This window comes from Sardina pilchardus, chromosome 3, assembly GCF_963854185.1.
Source record: "Sardina pilchardus chromosome 3, fSarPil1.1, whole genome shotgun sequence".
NCBI classification, from domain to species: Eukaryota; Metazoa; Chordata; class Actinopteri; order Clupeiformes; family Clupeidae; genus Sardina; species Sardina pilchardus.
This window is the reverse complement of record NC_084996.1, coordinates 16,886,836-16,904,166: the sequence shown is the minus strand read 5'-3', so window position 1 is coordinate 16,904,166 and position 17,331 is coordinate 16,886,836. Positions and strand designations below refer to the sequence as shown.

The window sequence follows — 17,331 nt, the reverse complement described above, 5'->3', positions numbered from 1 at the left end:
GTTGGCAATGGTGACATTTTTGTTGAAAATACTTTCAAAGCAAAGGATGTGTGGCCCAAATTTACTTCCTCAGACAATTGCTTTAAGGTGTGGAACAATAATTACTTAGACGCAAATTCACAGAAGGGGAGAGAGCCTAAAAGTCCACGAGCTATTTCGGTCCCACCGTCGCTTGTTTCCAGTGCACCCCTTTGTCCTCATCCCTCAGATTCACTCTCCCTCTTTTTTTATGGCTGTGCTGATTGCGGAGTGAGGTCAGCCTCGGCCTGTGTCTCCTAATCCCCACTGTGGGGTCATCTTTCTGTCCTGGAGTTCACAGCTAATCCGCCCGCGGCTGCTGTCTCTCTCCCCCACCTCCACACACACACACACGCTCACACACTCTTGCTCACCTCCCCACCCTGTATAAAACCCCCATTGTCTTTTAACAATAGCCATTACTAGCGGGTCCTCAGTGGGTCTGTGTTGCGTGACTTCCCTCTACATCCTCAAGTTCACCGCAGCCAAGGTAAGACACGCCTGATGCACGGCACCTGCTCATCTTGATGAAGGGTTGAGTCTTTATGGACTGCTCAGATAGTCCATTGTCTTTAAAGGAGTCACTGTTAATGTAGATAGACCACATCCTCCCCAAGAATCATTAGTTTCCCCATGGGAGGCTCTTTCGTACTTCACACTGCTAAGACACATCCCATCCATATTTTTGAAGATGTTATGATACTGTCTCAGTGCAGTTCTAATGTAATGAAGTGGTCTATTCCCGAGCTGTGATTCTCCAAATCGTCTCAAGTGTGTGTGTGAGTGAATTTTTGAGTGATTCTTTTTGCAATGTAATTTTGCAACTAGGACATTTTTGCCATGTTGCTTTTTGTTCCTGTAGATTAGACATAGATGTTGTTTCATTGTAATTAATCAAGATAAGAACAGCTAACCCTGGATGGACTGAGAGTAGAGAACAGGTGTGAGGGAGTGCTGATGCGTGTGTGTGTGTGTGTGTGTGTGTGTGTGTGTGTCTGAGGGATCAACAGACAACGCTATTGTCCTTGCTGTATGATAAAGTTGGATCTTTCAGCCCCCTGTCAGCCCCCTGTCATCCTCCACGCCTCCCGTACCCATCCCCACTGTGAACTGATCCTCGGCGACTGAACCCGGAACTATTAATACGATTCACTCTCACAGCGATAATGAGTCTCTGTGACTGTCCCATAATCTCCCCCCTGCGTCCTTGACTAAAATTACCTCCCCAGAATTCCACAGGCTAATGCCCCCGCGTGATAGCTTGCGGTAATATTACCCTTCCTTAAATCCCTCGTTTTGATCTATGCCCACGTGGGCGCCATTATCTCCAAATCGCTGCTTTCTGCCCGCCCCCACTCTTATACCTTGCAGCCAGGTGTGCCCATCAGTGCCCACCAGTACTGTCTCCTGCAACCCCATTGGCCAGTTAGCAGCGCATGGTCATCAAGGATGACGCAAAGCTAATTATAGGTGCCTCTCATGTAAAGTTTATACGTCCTCCCTCGCTCCTCGGGCCTCGATCCTCACTGATCTACATAACGAATGATGGGGCGGCAACAACGATAGTCTATCCCTTCGTCTATCTTTCTTTATGTAGATCAGTGAGGCCCGAGGAGCGAGGGAGGACGTATAAACTTTACATGAGAGGCACCCTATGTATCCATCAAACTGATGTCCTGAACTCTTGAAACATTGAATTTGACCACTATTTCTACCTACACTACTTTCAAGTCCTAACAGACATCAAAGCAGCCGCTTAAGCCTACCTTACACTGACAGACTTTGACCAGATTTGGCAAAGATTCTTGAAAGATTGTAGTCTTTTAACTAATGCCCCTCATTCAAGCTTTACTCAAAAGACTACAATCTTTCAAGAATCTTTCCCAAATCTTGTCAAAGTCTGTCAGTGTAAGGTAGGCTTTAGTTGCTTGGCCCGTTCGCTGAGACTATCAACCATGAACAAAGCTGCAGGTGTTTGATGAGCAGATGAGCCTGTTTTAGGTCTCCACCCATTTGAGCTAATCACATCAATCCCAGGCTCACTGAGCTCTCCTCTTTATCTCTGTCTGTCTGTCTGTCCCTCTGTCGGTGAGGATGCATGATCACAGGATGACATACGCGCTCCAGGCATCTGGTTAGAGCTGGCCGTGGTGGTAGAAGGTGATGGATGGGCCGCAGACAGGGCTGTTGAGTGGGCAGTGGATGGGCCTTTTGTTGTGGGCACAGGGGTGGGAGGGGAGCTATGAAGCGATGACAGCTATATGCATGATACATTCTCCACATCACTCACATGTGTGCTCTATAAATTGTAGTAGATGACAGGGATGGAGTGAGAGAATGTGAAGGGTGGGAGTGACGGTGGAAAGAGGCGGGGTGTTGGCCACTGGCTTGTAGGCACCATATTTATTTCTTGTTCTCTGGCGTTCGCTCTCTCAGTGTCTTTGTACTTGACAAATGTTCCGATTGTGTTCCACTCAAAGTGTCAAAGTGAACATGTCCTGACAGACGCGATTAGATGAATTTACAGATAGATGACAGAGGGATCAAGTAACAGTTCTGCGCACCAGTGCAAGGGGGTGTGGGAAGGAAAGAAGAAGAGTGGCACGTGAGAGACGTGAAAAAGGGAGGACAGGGTGGTGGAGGAGAGAAACGGACGGAGCAGAGTGACAGAAACTGTATCTCACTCTGTCTCTCTAGTCTCTGCATGCCCTTCTGTTCACACTCTCTTCATCTGGCTGGACAATAGCCTGGCATGTGGCTGCTGAACTACAGGACAATTTATGTCCAACTGGTGTCCCCCACAAAACATGCCTTTCATCCTCACGGTCTTTCTCTCTGTCACAGACATGTGGTCACTCAGTAGGTCCCCACTTCTAAGAGTCTTGAAATAGTCTTGGCAGCCAAAATCCAATACATTCAAAGGTTTCCTGATACATTTTTATTATCTCTCTCATTTGTGTGTGTGTGTGTGTGTATGTCTGTGTGTACAGTATGTGTATCTGTATACGCGTGCCAAGAGTGTCATCTCTGTTTTCTCTCTCTCTTTCTCTCTCTAGACCAGATCCAGCCATGTCTGATGTAGAAGAGGAATATGAGTGAGTATCAAATCATCTGGCAGACTGAACAAATCCTTGTTGGAAGTGAATTACCCACTAAACTCAAACTTTCATTTCCCTCTTTCCTGTTTTTTTTTATCTGTCCTTCTTAGGGAGCAGGCGGAGGGTGTGTTGTCTCTTCTCGGTCTCTGATAAGGGCTTGGGGTGTGTTATTGGCTCTTCTCCCCCATTTGCACTGCAGATGGTCCAGGAGATTTGTAATTGGTGGCCTGCCCATCATGCCACGAGGAAGCCAATTGGATGGAGCTTGCACTGTTGTTGTCTCCGTTGGGACACCGTGGATTTGTCTCCTGGTTATTATTAGTCACTGAGCTCATGGTCTTTCAGAGAGGAAACAAATGGTTTATGCAAAGCAAATGCCCCCTTCCTCCTTGTGTTTGTTGAATATTCTCTGAGCATGTGTAAAACCATGAAGTGGGATTTGACTGAAGAGTGATTTTTCTCTTTTCTTTCTCTTTTTCCTTGTCTCTTTCTCTCTCACTCTCTCTCTCTCTCTCTCTCTCACACACACACACACACACACACACACACACACACACACACACACACACACACACACACACACACACACACACACACACCAGAGGAGGCAGAGGAGCCAGAACCTGAAGAGGAGCCAGAGCAGCAGGAAGAAGATGGAGGTGAGACCTTTCCAGTTGTTCCATAACACTGAGCTGATGAAATTACTCAATATCATTCACAGCTGTCTTAAAAACCATCTGTGAAAACAGATGCCATTGGCATCCAGAGCATTTGATGAGATGCAGAAAAAAACAGAGCCAAAGTGTGTTTCTAAAGCATAAAGCTAGTAATTCAAGGGTTCTTATGATGAACAATAGAAAATACTATTCTTGATCTGTATCACACTACTTTCAACCATTTATCACAAATGCATGGCCATTTGCATGTGTCCAGATTGACCAACATGATATTAACATCTAAAAGATCTCTACCTAAATGTTATATTCTTATCCAACTTTTGACAGTGAAATTTACTTTCCTGGTGATATATAGATATTTCTTCGGAATAAAATCAAGTTTTTTGGTAAATATTTATATTTATAATATATGATTTTCTTGCGTCGTCTGGTTTGACTTACCACCCTGTCACTTTGTTTTGTCTGTAAATAGCACTGTAATTTTAGCCACCAGACAACCCAGGAACAACTGTTTTCAATTACAGTTTTAAAGGAGCCATATGTTAGCCTGGCTAGCCAAACTGTACAGAAATGTTTAGTCTGGGGTCGGACCATTCACAGAGCTGAAGCCTGTGGGTGGGATGAACAGTTATCCCAGCCTAGGCCAGCATTTGTGACCAATCGTAGCCGGTCGGCTCGTTCTTTAAAACAAATGACTTGAGTGCTTCTTCCTGCTCAGACTTCAAAGAAAAGCCCAAGTCTAACTCTTCCAAAGCCGATTCAAACGAGCGCGCTTCGTTAGCCTCATCCATTTTCTCTATGGTTGTGCAACACGGTCTCACACCCAACTCGTCGAAAGAGGACGAAGCCGAAGGTGAGCTAAGGCGGGCTCAAGGACTCCGTACACAGATAGAGCGTTCTGATTGGCTAGGCTGGCCTGGAGCCTAGCGCAGGCTTGGCCTCAACAGTGCGACCCTAGACCATCCCGCTAGGCAAAAATATTTTTGGCCGCTAGGGTGCGTCTAGATTTCTAGGCTAGCCATATGTAAGAATTTGGCCAAAACTGGTACTGCAATCACTTTCAAATTACTGTAGAGCAGTGTATCCCCTCCCCCTCCCCACTGACTCGAGGTTGCCAGCTAGGCTGCAGGATCCAGCAGGAACGTACTGTAGGCTGCTACGAGGAGCTTCCAATGAAATTAGCTTCCAAGTGCTAATGTTGTTTTCCTCAGCGTCTCAGCATAATGACAGAGAAAGGGACTCTGATAATGCATTGTTAATACAACTCGCCGTTTTTATTTCCCAAACAATTTCTTACCTTTTCAATTCGATGACCCACTTCCTCCATATGCGCTAACGTTACTTTGCATTAACATGCAGAACTTTGTTCGACTGTCATAAGTATTTGAAATGTCCATTTACATTAAGTGAAGTCAGTTAGCCAAAAATAGATTGATCTTACCTGTCCAGGAGAATATTAGCAACGTTGGCATCTGTCTTCAAATTCTTCTCAGTTTTCAGCTGTCTCCATCTTTCAAAGGCATCTCCTATACAAATCCTTGTTTTATTTCGGACTTTGGCACAACATATTTCGGATTTATAATGAGGTCTTTCAGGTTTTGTAGCATTAGACATTTATTTATCAGACACGTTTGTAGCTGCAGCTAGTAACTAGAGCAGAGCTGGCAACCTGGATGCCGAAACACTACTTTGTGATTAGTAGATAGGTGGAGGGTAGCGCATCAGGCCAGAACACAACATGACAACATCAACATCAGTTGAGGGCTGCAACTTCACTATTATATAAAAGTATTTGAAATGAGCATGATTTCTTTATGTCTAGTGACATATCAGGGCCATTTTATGATGAATTGAAATCCATTTCTTACATACAGTTCCTTTAATATCATTGCTAAGCAAATTAGCCTACATTTCTAATTGAAGGCATGTGTTAAGTCAATAACTTGACCGTAATTGGATAACTACGACCATTTTATCATGCAATTTACCACCCCGTCACATACCACCTGTCTCATTTATTACTGTATATTTCATTTTAGTGTAAAGAAAAAGGTATGCCTGAGTTGGGAAAATATGATTTTTTTGGAGAGATAATATCTTTAATGCTGTGGATAAACTGAAAAGAAGTTTAGGCTACTTGTGATGAAAAGTTTGACAATTTTATAGTGGAAACGATAGGCCTTCCTGTTTCATAGAATGACAATCTATTCCTTTGCAAACTGGGTATTTCATCCTGTTTCTGCCTCAATGCCTGCTGTGATGGTTATGTCGACCAGGCGAGCAACAAGAAGACACAGAATATCAAGGTCAGTATGTGGGCAGTGTTCTCTGGGCTTTCCTGAGAGAACCCATCCACGTCAGTGCTGTTCTTTTACATAGCAAACTGTTTAGATCATTTATACTTAAGTGAGGTAACATGTAACGCAAAGAATTGTGCCTCTGGTTACATTTTGAACACCGAGACATCACATCACATAGCTGAACTAAAGTAAACATGGACATGTTTGCACTTGACTAGAAAGCCTTACGGAATCTATACTTAAAGGAACACTTCACCGTTTTTTCATATTAAACTGTTATTTAAGATGAGTGACGGTCCTTAGGTAACAAAGAATTGTGCCTCCGGGTACATTTTGAACACCGAGACATCACATAGCTGAACTAAAGTAAACGTGGACATGTTTGCACTTGACTAGAAAGCCTTACGGAATCCTGCTGAATTTAAACTCAATTTGATGTAGGTTCAGAAATGCCTTTTCCAGATATGCATGATTGCCATTAAAAGGAATAAGCCATGACTTTCTGATGTCATGTTTCTGATCTCATAACAAGTTCTCTCAAAACTCATTTTATCTGTTATTGCAACATGCATGGTTTAAATTGAATATGTAGTGTGTCTGTATACATGCGATATTAGTAGATATCCTCATGTGTACAAACATAAGCGTTATGAACTGATGACCATGAATACTTACATTGCAGCCTTTGTCCGGGGAAAATTACATTTCCCGGCTTCAATCTGTTGGATTGTACAGTAGTGGTGAAAATGACTGAAGCCAGTGCATGATGGGAGATGTGTATGCTCTTTGTCCCACACAAAGAGCTCTCTTCCTGTACATGAATATGTTCTCTGTTCTCTCCATCTGTGTTTGGGCCATGGTTCCTCATGCTCCTCTTTCATGGGCTTGCTAGATCAGGGGACTCAGGAGGAAGGTGAGAATGGGACTCCAGTCTCTCTCTGGCCCCTGTTTCACCTTTGCACTCTCACCCAGCCTAGTGGCACCCTGCAATGCACTGATCATCTCTCTGTCTCTCTGTGTCACTCTTTTTGAAACACTTCACATACTTCCTCTCTGAATCTTGATGCTTGTAATGACTGCATGTCTTTGAGTAACGACCAAAATATTTTCTATAGAACTGTAGAAAAACTGTAACTACAGTTAGTATACTAATCATATTTATGAAGAATAACTGTGCATGGTGTATGAAGTGGCTTTCTGTTCTGCACCATCAACATTTAGAATACAGGTGTGGACCAGGCGAGACTTTAAGACTTGAAATTAAAATGTTCCTTGCTTCAATTCCCTGAGAATAGAGTGCGTGAAGGCTCTAGAGTGGAGTTTCTTCACTGAAAACTGAATAACTATAGAGTGCAGTGAATCTCCCTCTCACTCTTGTTCTCTCCCTCTTCATCTTTTTTTCAGAGGAAGAGAGGCCAAGACCAAAGTATGTTACCTTTCCGTCCATTTTCAGTCTTGCACACATGTGTTTCATGGGTGTCTGTAACAGTTACATATGTTGTGTATTAACTTCCCCTTCACACAGGCCCACGGTACCTCAGCTGGCCCCTCCAAAGATTCCAGAGGGGGAGCGAGTGGACTTTGATGTGAGTGCTATTATCAAAGCTGTTGATCCTGTTTCTAAAAATCAAGTGGAGGAGGGAAATTAATTGGAAATTGTTCACACAAGGAGGGGAGAACGAGGAAAAGAGAAGCAACCGGCTTCTAAAACACCCATCTGGAGTGCATATCAATAGTACTTTCAGTTCAACTTCAGAAACGTACAAATGATGCGATTTAAACAATGAAATGTCTTTTTTTTTTTTTGCTCTGACATTCTCCTTGTCATTCCTGTTTTCAGGATCTCCATAGAAAAAGAATGGAGAAAGACCTGGTGGAGCTCCAGACTCTGATTGATGTCCACTTTGAACAGCGGAAGAAAGAGGAAGAAGAGCTCATCGGACTTAAAGATCGTATTGTGAGTTGTTCTTAGTCTGTTAGTTAGACTACAGCTATCATAACCATTAGCATTATCAGCTATGTTAGCTCCGGGCTAAGCAAGACATACGTAGACAGCTGTAAGTTTTCAACATCTGTTGTCCAGAACATAAACAAAATCCAATTCTGGGAAACAACCATTTAATCACTGTCTCTACAGCACATGGATGACAATGATTGCAACACCATCAATCTCCCTAACTGTTACATGTAGGGGTACAAACAGACTGTAACAGATAGGAAACAGATGCCCCATCATTTGGACATTCAGTTCGTTTGTTAATTTATTTATTTTTTATTTTTTTTTAAAAGCATCAAAACAGTTTAAGAGACAACATTGAGAGACTGTTAAGATTGGGAGAGAGACACATCCAGGTCTACATCCAGACCCATCCTGTGATGTCTACATTTCTTTAAAGTGTAGCCAGTTGGATAACAACCCAAGTGCACATTTAACAGTTTAAAATGTTGTCTAGTGACTGGACATTTCCCCAAAATAGCTGTTCAAATTAGTACTACATGGTGAATAAATCTGGGGATCACATGTCAAACATCCTATACTCTTGCACTTGGCAATAGTACTTATTGAAGATATGACAAGAGTAGTTGTTTTTCATTAGCTTTCATTTACTGAACTGTGTCTACTTGTAAGTTGTAAAGTCACTATCGCATGATGGGAAGTCAGATATGAACTTGAACGTGACTAGCCCTGTGCCAAAAAAGTAATGAGTTATAATGGATTGGCCAGGATCCAGGATTCTTTGTATCTTTTCAAAGACTATATTTGGAAGAGTATATTTAACACATAATCCAGTCATGAACTAGAGTGTTTGAGGATTTTCACAAAAGCATCAAATTCCAATAGATCCAGGTCAGGAGATGTGTCAAAGGTGCTGCCAGTGATTTGAGTTGCTCTGCAGTGACCTCTGCATGTGACCTCTTGCATTTATTCCACAGGAGCGACGGCGCTCTGAGCGTGCGGAACAGCAACGTGTCCGGGCAGAGAAAGAGAGGGACCGGCAGACCAGGATTGCGGTGAGATAACGGCCTGCTGAAATGGAGCAAGGAATTCAAAGCGCCTTTCTAATGAATTCTAAGGAATGTGTGTATTGTAAGGGCTGGGACCCTCTGCTACCCCCTCCTGCAGAGACTGGGTGAACAGATGAGTTGTAGATTGAGAAAGCATTGAGTTTCACACAATTCCAGAAATTCAGTGGAGCAGTTGACGCAATTGTGCCCAAATAGGTCCTGAAAATGAGAAAGAGAAAAAGTCCCTGACTTTCATGTCTTTCTTTTCAGAATTGTTTTATTGTGTGAATTGTGATTGTTTTTGTGCCTGTCCACTTTATCAACATCTCTCAGGAGGAACGCCAGAGAAAGGAGGATGAGGAGGCCAAGAAGAAAGCAGATGATGAAGCAAAAAAGAAGAAAGTGCTGTCCAACATGGGGGCTAATTTTGGCGGTTTCCTCGCAAAGGTAAGATAATCATGAAACAATGAAAGTGATTAAGACAAAATTGTCTGTAGTAAAGGTGGATATTATTTTGCCTCTCTTCTGTTGACTCTCTCTCTCACGCGTGTGTGTGATCTCTCGCTGTGTGTGTGTGTGTGTGTGTGTGTGTGTGTGGTGTGTGTGTGTGTGTGTGTGTGTGTGTGTGTGTGTGTGTGTGTGTGTGTGTGTGTGTGTGTGTGTGTGTGTGTGTGTGTGTGTGTGTGTGTGTGTGTGTGTGTGTTTTTGTGGTGATAATCCAGGCAGAGCAGAAGAGAGGAAAACGGATGACAGGAAGAGAAGTTAAAAGAAAGACTCTATCTGAGAGGTGCAAACCTCTGTCTATTGAGAACATGAGGGAGGATGCCCTGAAGTAAGTTACACAGACGTTACACAGACGTTACACAGACCTCCAGGGAAGAACAACTCCCATCCTGTTCCTCATGTGTGTTGTGTGAAAATGTGTGAAAAATATTCTGATTTGATGTTCTAGCAATCCTTTTCTTTTAGACTACCTTTTTATCATCACCATTTACCCAGCGTTTCCTAGAGATCTTCTGACTGCATCTCATTTGAGTCAGTGGTGTTTTTCATAACTGCTCCTGGGATTTTTTCACGTGTCGTATCTTGAGCTTATCTTGAACGTTGACAGATGGAGCCAGGCTATAGTTTCTCTACAGACCACATACAATCAGACCACATTTTTGCACCTATACTGTATGTGTTCAGTGTCTATTTTAGTTCTTTGTGCATAGTATCTGAAATCAGTAAAATAAGTTACAATTGCCTGTGTTGATGAGTTTTTAATAGAATGCTTTTGCCCATATTTAATGGGAACCATGTCCAAACATGAAATAAAAATGACCACATCCCTCTTATTTTCTTTCTTTCTTTTTTATTTTATCTTTGCAGGCAGCGTGCACAAGAGATGTGGAACTGGATCCACCAGTTGGAGTCGGAGAAGTTTGACTTCATGGATCTGATGAAGATGCAGAAATATGAGGTGAGGCTTTTGTTACCTATTATTCTATTATTTGTGTCTGAGTGTATAATGTAAGTATGCTGTGTCATACTTCCTGTCTGTGAGTGGGTGATGTGAAGAAGACCTTTGTTCTTGCTCTAAGAGACATGGGGGCTAAATGTGCGTGTGCATAGGCAGAAATGTAGGTTGGGGCCAGACGATTTACTGTAGTGTTGTGATGTTATGAAGGCGTGAATAACTTGTTCCAGATTATGATTTGACAGAAAGTGTGGGGATGGGTGATTAATGTACAACACACTTGACTATAATTTCACATTTTATTACTTCCTCTTTCTAGATAATTGTCCTCCTGAACAGAATTTCCCATGCTCAGAAGTTGTAAGTTAAAGTTTAAGCCTAATTATTTTATCAAATATATATTTCCTCGCACTCCCACCTATTTTTAAGCCACCTGCCACCTACTTTTCATCATTGATATATCTTAAACCTACTCTCTTCCCGCTTTCCTTTTCTCTCTCGTAGTAAAAAGGGTCATGGCAACAAAGGCAAAGTGGGCGGCCGCTGGAAATGAAGCCCGTCTGCCGGTGGAGAAAGTGGATGACAGGGGCAACATGGAGAGAGCTGCATCTTTCTCTTTCCCCTTACACTTCCCTCTCTCTGTGTTATCAAAACTGTGTTGAAAAGATGAAATAAATCCTACGCGATCTAAATCTTTCACTTTCCCTTACACTTCCCTCTCTCTGTGTTATCAAAACTGTGTTGAAAAGATGAAATAAGTCCTACGCGATCTATATGTCTATGTGGATTGACCTCGCTTGTCATCGGGGAGTTCATTAAGTTCACATTGTGCAACGTGTTGACGTATAGTTGGTTGATTAAATCACACGGAAAGGTGTGCTCTCCTATTTAGCTGAAGCCACACTTCAACGGTTGCGGTGGATTTGTGGTGTACAATCACAGCCAAGGCTGTTGTGATAGCAGATATTAAATTGGCCTGAGCGTATGAGAACTTTCTCTACCTGTAGTCATTCTCTCTCTCTCGCTTTCACAGTAATGATAGAAGAGGGCTATGCAAGTAACGCGAGGGGGAGGACAAAGGAATGTTGTTTACCAACTGATAGCCTGTGTGGTGCAGATGTGGGCACAGCATGAGAGGCTTCAGGATGAACGGCTCGAATGAAACGCAAAGCAAAAACGGACATATTAGTACTTTGTGTGTGTTTCTATACAAATTCCCAGTGTTTTTGTATCTTCTCAGTATCCACATCTGCATCAGGTGTACTGAGTCAGACCAGACAGTCTAGACAGAGAGAGGGATAGAATTCTTGAATTTCCCCTTAGGGATCAATAAAGTATCTATCTATCTATCTATCTATCTATCTAGAGAGAGAGAGAGAGAGAGAGAGAGAGAGAGAAAGAGAGATTGCAACACATGCAGCGCAGGGTTAGTTGCATATGAAGACTATGCCCCCTTCCTTCCCCCTTTAAATTGTTATGACGTCACTCACTTCCTGTACATCTATCCCAGATCTCACTCTCCCTAGTGTAAACGCTCTCCCTCACAGCAGGACCAGGGACCCACCATCTCTTTTATTCACCTCATATTCTCTCAATCTGTCACTCCCCCTCTCTGCCCATGTGTGCCTCTCCTCCAGAGGTGGAAAAGATAGATAGATAGAGTCTTTATTGTCCTATAAAGGATAATTCTTCTTCACACGTCATCCATAAAAGATAAAAGTCCAACTTCAGAGCGGACACACAGTATCTGTGCCAACCATTCCCATAAATCAGCTGATTCTAATTAGCACAACTCTCTTCAGCCAGGTAGAGCCGCTAATTGATGAGATCACCTGTGTTAAGTGCACAGGTAGAACCAATACATGGTTGGATTTGTACTTCCTGAAGCTGGACTTTCCCACCTCTTGCTCTCTTCATCTCTAGTTCTTTTCAAGTAAAAATAGATGAGCGAGTTGGTGCACTGTTAGCGCCCTCGTGTGGTTGAAATGCAAATGCACAGCTGTTGTTAATTATATTACTGTAGCTGGAACCTCATATCTTTTACTACTTGTCTCCTTGAAACTTCTGGTCTGACTCAGCACTTAATAGCCTTTAATAGCCCTTAATAGCCTATACAGTGTGGTGTAGATGTGGACACTGGGAAGCTGCATGCTTGCGAAACAGATACACCCACTGAGAGGCCTCAGGATTATATGGTTCAGATGAAGCGTAAAGCAAAAATGGCCATACCAATATTTTGTGTGTGTTTTTGCACAAATTTATACTCAGACACACACACACATAGACAGAGAGAGTGGGAGAGAGAGATATAGCAGCATCGTTAGATAAATAGCATGGCGTTAGTTGCATAAGAAGACTAAGCCCCCTTCTTCCTGTAAATTGATGTCTCACATCTCACTTCCTCTCCTACATCTATCCCAGCTCTTATAAACTCTCTCCCTCACAGCAGACCCATGGGCTCACAATCGTTATTTCCTCTCACTCTCTCTCTCTCTCTCTTCATTTCTTGTTCTTTTACTCTCACTGTTTTTTTTTTTTATCTCATTCTCTCTGACTAAACACGCATCTACCCCTCCATCACTGTGTGTGTGTGTGTGTGTGTGTGTCCATCTGCTGTCTCCCTCTCTCCTCTCTCTCTCCCTCTCTCCCCTCCCTCTGTCCTCTCTCTCTCCCGCTCTCCTATACTAATTCCCTACTCACATGTTTGGCAGAGGGCAGAGCTGTGTCTGGGACTGCGAGAGACAGATTAACTCTTAGCATCAGCGCTGCTACCAATGTAACCTCACAAATCGCCTGGCAGCGGCCATGACAATGTAGAGTACTCTTCCAATGAGAGCAATTGCTGTATGCTCCTCTACTGGGTATGATTTGTGTGCACATACAGTGGGGAGAAAATGTATTTGATACCATGCTAAAGTTGCCTAAAAAGAGGAATATAAAATCATCATTTGACAATTGATCTTAATGTCTCAATTCAACAAATGAGTAAAAATAAAATTGCTAAGTACACCAATTTTCTTTGTGATTGAAGAATGTAAATAAATAAATGTTCCTCCTAAATGCTATAGGGGGAAGGAAGTATTTGACCCCCTATGTAACCCTATGGGATATTATGCATCCTGATAAAGTTCCCTTGGCCGTTGGAATTAAAATATCCCCACATCATCACATACCCTTAACCATAGAGATTGGTATGGTGCTTCTTCCAGTAGGCCTATTAGCATGTTTCATGCTCATTGAGCTCAATGCAAATCAAATTCTTTTAATTAAGGCATTAAGATCAATTGTCAAATGATGATTTTATATTGCTGTTTTAGCATGGTATCAAATACATGTGCAGTCCCCACTGTATTTATGTTGGAATTGTAATGCGAGAACAGTGAAGTGTTTATGGTAATACTGACGGTAGGAATGAAAAGAGAAATCGTAACCAACTGCAACATTTCTCATTTTTGTTTAAAGGCTGGTCGTCTCATTTCTTATTCTTGTTCACACAGCATATATGTTTGCTCTGATCACTTGACTCTTAAAATGTTTTGATATCAGATCACTTTAGCATAATGGAATAGTTTATTCCACTACAATATTTACAGTTGCAACAGTACATTCAGGGATGGTAGGCAAACCAGACAGTTCTTTCAGACAATGATGGACACACAAATACAAATATGCATACATACTACACACACACACACACACACACACACACACACTCACACACACTTAAACACTCACAACCACAAACACATCAATATAATCAACCAACGATATTAAAAGAAATATATGAAAACATGTCTAATGCTACGTCTCTGTATTTTAGAATGGATAGTTCTGGTGGAGGGGTGAGGGAACACGCATTATACAAAACCAAGGGAGGGACACAAGAAAGGGGAGAGAGACATTTCCAGAGGCGGGTTGCTCCAAAACAAACCGTAAGCTACAGTAATGACATATTCCCCTCTCTATACGCAGAAGGGGTGCTTAAAGGATAAAGATCTGGGTGTGAGGTGTCTGCAGGTGTCTGTGCTACTAGGTGAGACATCTGATTAGAGTGGGCACAGTATACAAACACTATGTGGCATGTACGATGTGTGCAAAAGAAGGAGTTGATTTTGGAATTCTAGACTACTGTACATGCTGGTGTATTTTTTGTCATGTGTGCTGCTGTTGTCTGAGCAGTGTGCGTTTAACAAATGGTAGTTTTGGGGTTGAGCACTGTGTTGAGGGCTGGAACTTCGGTTCAAAGTCAGGATAGGAAGATAATGCTTTAGGGGTTGCTTTTGCATCCTTTGGCCTGGCATTTGGCAGATGGGGCCGAGATGAATTAGAACTGCCGTTGATGCCCAGGGTTAATCGCCGTGTCGGAGGCTGTGCTTGGGGCCAGCGCTCAGCGCTCAGCGCACGGGAAGCTTGAGAGCGGCGTCCACCTCCTCCTCAGGCTGCAGAACGTGCCACTGAGCCACGGGACGCCTGGGGTTGGCCAGCATGTCTGACCAGTGGCGGAGGCCGACGCCTGTGGCGCCGTAGCCGATCCAGCACTTCCCGATGGCGTCGTTGCTGCCCAGCTTGTCGTAGTCGTAAACGGTGATGATCACCTGGAGTTTCTGTGGTTGAGGAGAGGAGAGCAAGAGAGTCACTTGAGAGTGTGTTACCATTCGATGCACAGAGGAGATCTAGTATACCTATAATCAGAATGTCACTGCTGTGTTGATGCTAATATGTTTGGACAGTACCTGTATTTGGGCAAATGGGATTTCAAAGCTGAAACTTTCATTGAAGTATGGGTTTAAGGTCTTCTCTTTCACAGTGGTCTTCTTCTTCTTAACTCGTTTGCCATTGTGCTGCAGTACAAGTTTTACAAATGGATCTGTGAGAAAAAAACATGGGAAATAGATGGGAAAAGATGAGGTTAGAAAATAGCCTGATTTGTCGTAACACTAAACAGCCACAAACAGCCATTCTAGCCAACCTATAACCCACAGTGTCACCTTTATTACTGAGAGCTGTTATTGAGTCTTTGTAAGGAAAATGTGTATTTCAATGAGTGAGTCTATCATTATGTGACAGCCATCAGAGCCCCTCCATGACACATGACAGCTGAGAGTGTTGTGAGAGAGGACGTGGGTACCTGACAAGCCACCAAGGTCCATCTGCTTCAGGTTCTTGGCTTCCATCACACAGACAGTCAGCTTACCGGACGTAGGCACATAACGCAGTGAGATACAGATGTCTCCCAGCTTCTCCTCCTATCACAAAAAAAAAAAAACCAGAAAGTGATTTATTAATACTGAATTAACTATAAACAAACATACATGGAAAGATTAAATAAGTACTAAATATGAAAGGTTTGGATGCTTCTGAGCAGATCTTACCTCTTCTTTCTGTCCTCCATCCAAATCCCTCCACTCGTGGATTGGCTGACCCAGGTCAATGCTGTTCATGGGGATCTTAATCTCTCCAATCACATCGTGCTTACCAAAGCGGTCAAAGTCAAAGGCCTGCAGAACCAGGGTCTGAGGGGCCAGGTCATTAAAGGCGATCTGATGGAACCACAATATGACTTTAGACATCTCATGAGAAACAACAGTCTCTGGAAACAACAACAACAACAACAACAACAACAACAACAACAACAAGAGCAGCAATAGAGAGTTAACTTAGAGTAGTGAGATAGAGATAAAGAAATGCTGTATGCTCCTCTACTGGGTATGATTTGTGTGCACATACAGTGCAGTGGGGAGAAAAAGGTATTTGATACCATGCTAAAGTTGCCTAAAAAGAGAAATATAAAATCATCATTTGACAATTGATTTTAATGTCTTAATTCAAAAAATGAGTAAAAATAAAATTGCTAAGTACACCCATTTTCTTTGTGATTGAAGAATGTATCATAAATAAATAAATGTTTTTCCTAAATGCTAGGGGGAAGGAAGCATTTGAGTTAACTTAGAGGAGTGAGGTAGAGATAAAGAAAACAAAGGTGAAGAGAGTGGACAGGAGAGATTGGGGAGAGAGGTGAAGAAGAGAAGGTCTAACAGTCGAATGAGTGAAATAAATAGAGAGAAGGAGACAGAGGTAACAACACAGACCTTGAACTTGAAAGTCTCGTTGAACACGGGGCTCAGGTTCTTGCGTTGTACTTTGGTCTCAAACTTCTTCTTCTTGTCAGGGAGCATGTAGACTTTGACATAGGGATCAGAGGTGCCACCCATGTCCATGGCAGGTAAGTTCTCAGCCTGTATGATGCCCACGATGAGCTGCCCACAGAAAAAAAACCCACAAAAGTCAATCAGTCTACTGGACACATGGAGCCACCATATCCACAATCCAGATCCACTTGTTTTCCAAGGGAGGTTTCCACGAAAACCCACACATCTTAACACACAAGTTCCTATACGTACCTCGTTGTCGTTGAAGTTGTAGTCCAGTGAATACTCAAGCTTGCCATAGAACTCCTTCTCCCCCTCTTCTCCCTCTTTCTTCTCTTCCTGAAGAAAAGATTTTTGAACCACATCACACAGTTATTATCTCACCCCCTATTTCTCTCTAGCTCTTGTGAATCTAGATTCATGGTTTTCTGTCTGTATTTTCTAGCCCCCGCCCTCTTACCTCCCCTTCGCCTTCAGTCTCTTTCTTCATCCGTCTGCGTCCACCACCCTTTCTCTCACGGACTTTCTTCCCTTTCTTTTTCCCTCCCATGCACTTCTTATAGATGCAAAAGGCAAAGCAACCCACCAGGGCCAGCACCACCACCACTATGGCCCCGATGGCCC

General features: G+C 42.8%; 2 protein-coding genes across 3 annotated transcripts in view; one reads left to right on the top strand and one right to left on the bottom strand.

The window, feature by feature from the left end:
* The first annotated feature begins 446 nt into the window (after positions 1-446).
* On the top strand, positions 447-11,250 carry tnnt1 (troponin T type 1 (skeletal, slow)). 2 transcript variants are annotated; one of them, XM_062531145.1, is made up of 15 exons: positions 447-508; positions 3,075-3,113; positions 3,227-3,240; positions 3,719-3,775; positions 6,070-6,099; positions 6,986-7,006; positions 7,498-7,519; positions 7,619-7,679; positions 7,934-8,050; positions 9,028-9,105; positions 9,433-9,546; positions 9,822-9,931; positions 10,471-10,561; positions 10,878-10,918; positions 11,063-11,250. In XM_062531145.1, exons 2-15 carry the CDS (start codon positions 3,088-3,090, stop codon positions 11,109-11,111), a joined length of 831 nt encoding a protein of 276 aa, XP_062387129.1. In that variant the 5' UTR covers positions 447-508; positions 3,075-3,087; the 3' UTR covers positions 11,112-11,250. The 2 variants fall into 2 exon arrangements, with proteins under 2 accessions (XP_062387129.1, XP_062387130.1); XM_062531146.1 differs by lacking the exon at positions 6,986-7,006.
* A 2,914-nt stretch (positions 11,251-14,164) lies between these two features.
* The window catches only part of syt5a (synaptotagmin Va), a 6,638-nt gene continuing 3,471 nt past the window's right edge, over positions 14,165-17,331 (bottom strand). The window contains exons 3-9 of the mRNA XM_062532173.1: positions 17,168-17,331; positions 16,960-17,046; positions 16,648-16,815; positions 15,931-16,098; positions 15,687-15,804; positions 15,292-15,425; positions 14,165-15,162 (exon numbers count right to left, since the gene is read on the bottom strand). The exon at positions 17,168-17,331 is cut by the window's right edge and continues 9 nt beyond it. Coding sequence (XP_062388157.1) covers positions 14,953-15,162; positions 15,292-15,425; positions 15,687-15,804; positions 15,931-16,098; positions 16,648-16,815; positions 16,960-17,046; positions 17,168-17,331 — 1,049 coding nt within the window. The 3' untranslated portion in view covers positions 14,165-14,952. The remainder of the gene's footprint in view (positions 15,163-15,291; positions 15,426-15,686; positions 15,805-15,930; positions 16,099-16,647; positions 16,816-16,959; positions 17,047-17,167) is intronic.

Bases quoted from the DNA above. Each gene is read 5' to 3' on its own strand.
- tnnt1 (XM_062531145.1), top strand. From the start codon at position 3,088: ATGTCTGATGTAGAAGAGGAATATGA. The intron at 3,776-6,069 runs GTGAGACCTTTC...TATGTCGACCAG, and splicing joins GCAGCAGGAAGAAGATGGAG to GCGAGCAACAAGAAGACACA. The intron at 7,520-7,618 runs GTATGTTACCTT...CCCTTCACACAG, and splicing joins GAAGAGAGGCCAAGACCAAA to GCCCACGGTACCTCAGCTGG.